This window comes from Podarcis bocagei, assembly GCF_964188305.1.
Source record: "Podarcis bocagei genome assembly, chromosome: Z".
NCBI lineage: Eukaryota > Metazoa > Chordata > Lepidosauria > Squamata > Lacertidae > Podarcis > Podarcis bocagei.
The window spans coordinates 50,906,906-50,914,089 of NC_138140.1; the positions used below are offsets into that span (position 1 = coordinate 50,906,906).

The 7,184-nt window shown below is 49.5% G+C and overlaps 1 protein-coding gene across 1 annotated transcript; it reads left to right on the plus strand.

Moving 5' to 3' along the window:
* The first annotated feature begins 312 nt into the window (after nucleotides 1-312).
* AGTR2 (angiotensin II receptor type 2) lies at nucleotides 313-6,039 on the plus strand. Its single transcript, XM_081180254.1, has 2 exons — nucleotides 313-545; nucleotides 4,275-6,039. The coding sequence occupies exon 2, from the start codon at nucleotides 4,354-4,356 to the stop codon at nucleotides 5,416-5,418; it is 1,065 nt and encodes a 354-aa protein (XP_081036380.1). The 5' UTR covers nucleotides 313-545; nucleotides 4,275-4,353; the 3' UTR covers nucleotides 5,419-6,039.
* Nucleotides 6,040-7,184: the final 1,145 nt, after the last annotated feature.

Consider the following 7,184-nt stretch of genomic DNA (forward strand, 5'->3'; position numbering starts at 1 on the left):
GGCAAACAGTAAGTGTAGATGAAACTTCTGCTCTGAAGCTTTTTTCTCTTTCAGCATTATCTGTACAATTCCATGCACACTTTCCTGGAAGCTACACCTTACTGAAGATGCTTGTTTATTTTGCTTATTTTCCATCCCTCTTTCGCACACATTCTTCTCAGATTGCAGGAAGAAATAGCTGCACACTTTCTAGCCAAACTTTATGAAGGGTAAGCTGGGAGGGGGAGCATTCTCTCTCCAAACAACTGCACTGGGAATGGATTGCTTAAACACCCTCCCTCCTTCAGTCTTTTGCCTCTTATTGGTTGTAGAGACTGAGAGACGCATGTATGCTCTCTACCAGCCCAATGCTCCTCTCATACAAAGCGGGAAGCTATGCAAAGACTTTCTCGATGGTGTTCATGTTTCAGTCTTGGAGTGATGTAAAACCAACTCTCACAAAGCAGCCAGAGAAAGAAGGGAAGGTTTTGCCTGGAAGGTTTTGCTCCTGCCTGAGGGTGGACACAACTTGGTGTGTAACCAGCCTGAGTTCAAGCACTCCCAGAGTAAGTAACCACCTGTCTTCTTTGTGTTTCCCATAAGGCTTTATGTTATCTAGCAATGTGTGAAGAAACTGCTTTGCATGGAGGGGAGGTTTGCTGTATAGAAATGTCTGAATAATAACAGTGAATATTTAAAGGGTATTTAACACACACAAACTTTTGCATCCATGCTCAATAAGGTTCCTTCGTTATTTCTGTTTTAAAATAAACATCCTTCTGCAGCCTTTCAATTGAAGGGCTGTGGCTCAGTGTCTGCTTGCATACAAAGCGTCCCAGGTTTCAACCATGACATCCCTACATAGAGCTGGGAAAGTGACCATTGTCTGGACCTCTGGGGAGCTGATGCCTGTCAGTGTTGATAGCAGAGAGCTAAAAGGAAGGCTCTAGGCCAGTGTTTCCCAACCGGTGTTCCGCGGCACACTAGTGTGCCGCGAGATGTTGCCTGGTGTGCCGCGAGATGTTGCCTGGAGGGAGGCGGGTGAGTCCAAAAAAGGTTGGGAAACACACGCCAGCCGGGGTCTGCCTCCGCGTTGCATCAGCTTCCTCGCTCTCGGCGCTCTGCTTGCCAGCCTGGTGGCCTCTGCCCCGCCCCGAGACTGGAAGGGAGGGGCGGGGCTTCCACTGCGGCTGCGTCTCTGGCTCTTTCGACTCATTCCTCCTCCGAGTGGGCTTGAAAGAGCGGCCGATGGATGAATCGGCCGGCGACCCTGAAGCCTTGTGCAAAGTAGAGGAGGCGGAGAAGCGACGGCAGGGAGCTTAGGCGCCGCATCCGGCTCATTGCGGGAAGTCAAGATGGCGGCGGGTAAGTGTGGGAAGCAGCTTTTTCCCTCCGCCGCCCCCCTCTCACCGGGAATAAAGGGGGCCCCGCTGGGGGGTGACGTTGTAGAACGCAGAGTTCTTATTTTGGGAAGGTTTGAGGGGTCGGACTAAGCGGGTTGGGGGCTGGTCTGGGCTTCCGCTCCCTCCCCTCCCCACGGAGTGTACCTGCGGTGCAAGGAGGCGCTCTGAGCCACTGCTCTGGGAAAGGAAGGAGGGCGAGGCGGCCTGGCCAAGTGCAGGGGAGACCCGTAGTGGGGAGCAGGGGGAGGAGGAGGCGCCGAGGAATGGAGGCGGGGGAGACTCCCTCGCTTTGCAGAAACTGCAAAAAAGGAGGCAGGAATTGGGTTTGTTTTTGTAGCTCAGGACGTGCTTCGCTTCTGGTGTGCCTAAGGCGGCCGCCCCAATTATCCCCTAGCCCGTCTTTCCAGGTGCTGCCCCCCCTCCACAAAGGGCCATAGAACTGTAGAGTTGGCAGGGGTCCCAAGGGTCATCTAGTCTTAAGTTTCTCTTTCAAAAAGGAAACGTGGGTTAAAGCGGAGGCGCCGCCCCCCACTCACTTTCCAGCTCTGGCTTCCCTAACAGTTTTCCGAGTTGCGTCACTGGATCCAGCCCCCTTTTCCACAGGTGATATGGGGCTGGAGGGAGGGAAAGAGGGCTTTACGTCGCGCACAAAGGCAGCCTCCTAGAAGCGCTCTGGGCCGGCGCCGTTTCGCCGAAGGCGCCGGAGGACCCCCACCCTCAGCTCCTTCAGAAAGGACTGGAGCGGAATAGCCCTTTCTCTTCTTCCCCAACCCTTGTCGTTGGAGGAGTCCCTCAGTCCCTCGCTTTGCTGCCTCCCCACCCCACCCCAAAGCTTGGAGGTTCCCCGGCAAGGGGGAGGGAAAAAATTGAAACTTACACTTTCGTGCGTCCCTCCCGGCATGACGCTGCGCGCTGACGTCACGGGGCTGTAATGGTGGTGTGCCTCGAGATTTTTTTCATCAAACAAGTGTGCCTTTGCCCAAAAAAGGTTGGGAAACACTGCTCTAGGCTGATGATGCCTGGTTTAGGAAGAGAATTAAGCTTTTGCCTTCACAGCTGTGACCCTAGAGTCCTGGGACAAAAGTTGAAGGCAGACATTGCCTTCAGACCCTCCAATCTTGGAAGCACAAAGCTGGTTGCTTCGGGGGACAGGATGCTGGACTCGACTGACTTTTGATCTCTTCCAGCAGATCAGATCTTAAGCAATAGTAGACCTGGAATGCACCTGCATCCTGGGGGAGTGCTGTAGCTTAGTGGTAGAGCATTTGCTCTGCACGCAGAAGGTCCCAGGTTCAATCCCTGGCACCTCCAGAATGTCCCCTACCTTAAACCCTGGAAAGCCATTGCCTGTCAATGAAGACAACATACCATGTTAGAGGGAACGATGCTCTGACTCCATAGAATGCCATTTCCTGGTTTCATCTCCTTCATGAGTAAACTGGGAAGGCCAAGGATGTAGTTTGCACGTAGCCTTAGGAAAGTTTAGTGACCAATGTAACATTGAACTGTTAACAATTAACTTCGCCAAAACTAAAATTGTACATTTTAACCGCTCCTTCAGGAAAGATAATTGGAGCGTAAAGGGAAACGCCATTGAACAGACTAAGACCTTCCAATACTTAGGCATTACTTTCTCTTATAATGCCAAATTGTCAACACACTTGACCACATCAGCTATATCAGCAGGAAGAAGTGCAAATGCTATCCTTAGATTATTCAGAAGGAAAGGAGCTGGCTTCCTCCCGATGGCCCTAACAGTCTTTCAGTCTTTCAGGCAAAATCTTTAGCCCAACTCTCAAATTAGCCCCACTGCCAACCTTAAGACCCTTGAAACAGTACAATCTAAATTCTAAAGATCATTATTTGCTACCCCTAAGTGTACACCTAATGCAGTCTTAAGGTAAGAGGCAGGACTGCCCAGAGTGGAATTAAAAGTCTGGGAACAAGCAATATCCCTCTGGCTGAAAATCCATTACAATCCTAAGGGACTATTACCTTGCTTCCTGGCCGCAGTTCCCTATCCTCCTTGGCTTATGCAAATAACTAACAAGATCAAACAAATTGGCCTAAACCCTGAAAATCTTTTTATTGGAACTTTGAACAAGGCAAAAGCAATTATCACTAGGAGACTTTATGATATCGAACTGCAACAAGAAGGCGCCCTACTCCCGGAGACGTATAGATGTTTAAAAGCTTGGCCTAATTTTGCAGCTGCCCCTTACTTAACTAACATCACTAATGAAGCCTATAGATGGGCTTTCTCTAGAGCCCGCTTTTAGACAATGCCCTCAGCAGTGCTGTACGGCAAATTCACGCGGGTTCCAATGCATGCGCGTCTCTGCCCTTGTATGTCTAATAAGGTAGAATCTAGTTACAGATGGGTAGCCGTGTTGGTCTGCCATAGTCCAAATAAAAAAATTCCTTCCTGTAGCACCTTAAAGACCAACTAAGTTAGTTCTTGGTATAAGCTTTCGTGTGCATGCACACTTCTTCAGATACACACACACATTCTTCTATTTTGCGAATTTTATAGTGAAGAACGAGTTCAACTTATTTTACCGCTTCTATCAAAATTTATACCCCTTCAATATTATTTGGAATCCTCCCCCGAAATTCTTCGAAAATACCTCCTGGAAGATTCCTCAAGCTCAATATCATATGAGGTGGCTAAATTTTGCACTTTAGTAATTAGAAAGCGTAAATCTCTTCTGTTGGCACACTGCGAAGTTCCCTTGTGTAACTTTTCCCCCCCTGAGGTTGTTGTTGATTTCTTGTTGTTTGATCTTGTGGTGTTTAGTGTCACTGGCTTTGGCCGCAATAAAACTTGAAACTTGAGTTTGCACGTATGCAGCTTGTGATTCTGTTGTGTTTTCTCTTTCTTAAAAAAAAAAGGCTAGCTATTGGATGATGTGACAGACAAGACTCCAGTTCCCAAGAAGAGTTCACTGCACCCCAAATCCTGGGCACCAGCATGCATTCCAGGGACAACGACTCCACCCCCAGCCCCACTGAGCAGCCTTTGCAAGATCTTTACTCCTCTCCAGCCAACGTCTCCTCCCACTGCCCTATCTTTGTCTCCAGTTACCAGTTTGTCCTCATCCCAGTCCTCTACTGCATCATCTTCATCCTCGGACTGGTGGGGAACAGCATGGTGGTAGCAGTGCTGTGTTGGCAGCGGAGCCCGAGGAAAGTCTCCAGCATTTACATCGTCAACCTGGCTGTGGCGGACTTGCTGGCCCTGACCACACTTCCTTTTTGGGCTGCATACTATACGTATGGGTACAACTGGCTCTTTGGCCCAGTGATGTGCAAAATCACCAGCTCGGTCCTTTGCCTGACCATGTTTGCCAGCATCTTCTTCATCACCTGCCTAAGCCTGAACCGCTACCAGGCAGTTGCCCACCCATTCCAGTCCCAGCAAGGGACACTGCAGCAAGCATCCAAGACTGCGCTTCTGGTCTGGGGACTGGCGGCCCTAACTTCCCTGCCAACTTTCTACTTCCGCAACACCAAATACATCGTGGAGCTAGGTGTGACAGCCTGCATCATGGCCTACCCATCAGAGAAATACTCCAGCTGGTCAGCTGGAACAGCCTTGATGAAGAACATCCTTGGGTTCCTGGTCCCCCTCATCATCATTATCACGTGCTACCTTTGGATCAGGGTGCACCTGATGAGAGCTCAGGGGTTTGGGAAGAACCAGCAGATGAGGGATAGAGTCCTGAAGCTGGTGGCTACTGTGGTGGTGGCTTTCTTGGTCTGCTGGCTCCCCTTCCACATCCTCACCTTCCTGGATGCCCTTTCCTGGATGGATGTGATCAGCAATTGCTGGGTCACCTCTGTCATTGACGCAGCCCTACCGTTTGGGCTCTCCATGGGGTTCGCTAACAGCTGCATCAATCCTTTGTTGTACTATGTCATCAGCAGCCAGTTCCAGGAGAAACTCCAACATTTGTTCAAGCTGAGGCTCTATCAGTTCAAGGGGAAAACCTTTGCCCCAGCAAAACTTGCTCCCCCAAAATCACGGAGTCCCTGATGGGGGCAGACCAAAGCAGAGTCTATGCGAAGCCACAGACACACCCCCTTGGGTGCCCTGAGTGAGTGAGCAGCATCTGGAAACTTTTAGGAGGAGGAGGAGGCGGCTGCGTTCTTGCTCGGTTTCCTCGCCTGCTTTTTACACATCTCCTGGAACAAACTGTCCAGCAAAGACTGTGCTTTCAATTTCTTGAACTAATTTTGACTTCTTCGTGCATTTTACTTGCTCTGTGTTTTGTTTTTATACATTGTGGGGGGATGGGGGATGGGACAGGGTTTGACTTACCATCAGTAAACATTTGGGTGACATTACAAACCCAGTAGCTGTTTGTGACGAAAGGGCAGCCCTTCTGGCTTCTAGATGCCATCAGGGGGGAAAGCTGGCTTACAGGAAATGCCAGAGGGAGGAAGAGAGAGAGAGAGAGAGAGAGAGAGAGAGAGAGAGAGAGAGAGAGAGAGAGAGAGAGAGAGAGCACAGTATGTAGTCATTTCTGCCTTTGAAATTCCGGTAATGTCCGGGAAAATCCGGACGTATGGCAGCTATAGTGTGTAGAGCAAGTGCACAGACAGCCCTCTTGCTTTGGATGTGCTAAAACAAAAAAGAGTCTTGTGGAATCTTAAAGACTACTGGGTCTACTATGGCCTCAGCTTACATGGACCAGTCAGGGCTGGTCCAATACATTTTGCTGCCTGAGGGAAGGGATAAAATGGCTCTCCATCTCACCCCATTCCATTTACAGAAGCCAGCTAGACTGGTTGCTGAATCTTAGTACCCACATTGACAATGGGGCAGTGTGTTCCCCCATTTCCTGGGGGCAGCAAGATTGTTGGGGGTGTGAGGATGCCAGGCCTCACCCCTGCACTCCCTGTTCCCATCTGCCAACTGAAGCAGCTGCCTCACTCTGCCTCATGGTAGAGCTGGCCCTGAATATAGTCCACTTCATCAGATGCTTGAGGTGTTATCCTGAGTTATAGATATACATACCTTCCGGGAATGGGAGGAGAAATTCAATTAAGTTCTCATTTAAAAGCAAACCTCCCTAATTCACACTTTCTGGGGGGAGGGAAATGCAAGAACTGAAACACAGCCATCCTTTGAAATTAATGTTGTATATTTTGTGATATTAAATCTCTGCTGGGATTCTCTCACCAAAGAGGACTTGCCCTAAACCTAGATTTTGGCATCCAGAGATTTTCCTTTATAACTATTTTATTTTACCTTGCAACCAACACGGACCACAGTAGAGGAAGAAAGTGCTAAAGTTTAACTCTTCACCCCACCTGCTGCAATCCCAATTATCATCAGCCCCCTTCCTGCTAGGTAAAGGTTCCCCTGACCATTAGGTCCAGTTGCAGACGACTCTGGGGTTGTGGCGCACATCTTGCTTTATTGGCCGAGGCAACCGGCGTACAGCTTCCGGGTCATGTGGCCAGCAGGACTAAGCCGCTTCTGGCGAACCAGAGCAGTGCACGGAAATGCCGTTTACCTTCCCGCTGGAGTGGTACCTATTTATCTACGCCCCTACTGCTAGCAGCCTGCTATTCATGGGCGTAGCCAAGGGGGCCCAGGGAGGGGAAGCTGCCCCCCCATCAACAAATATCTATAAAAATACATAGCAAACTAAGGTTCTGTCCCTCCCCAACAAAAGGCCTGCCTCCCTTAACAAAAATCCTGGCTATGCCCATGTTGCCATTTGTGTATTTTTTAAAAAAGGCATGCACATTAAGTGCAAAGATGTGTTTAATGATGTGTCTTCTTTGGACCCT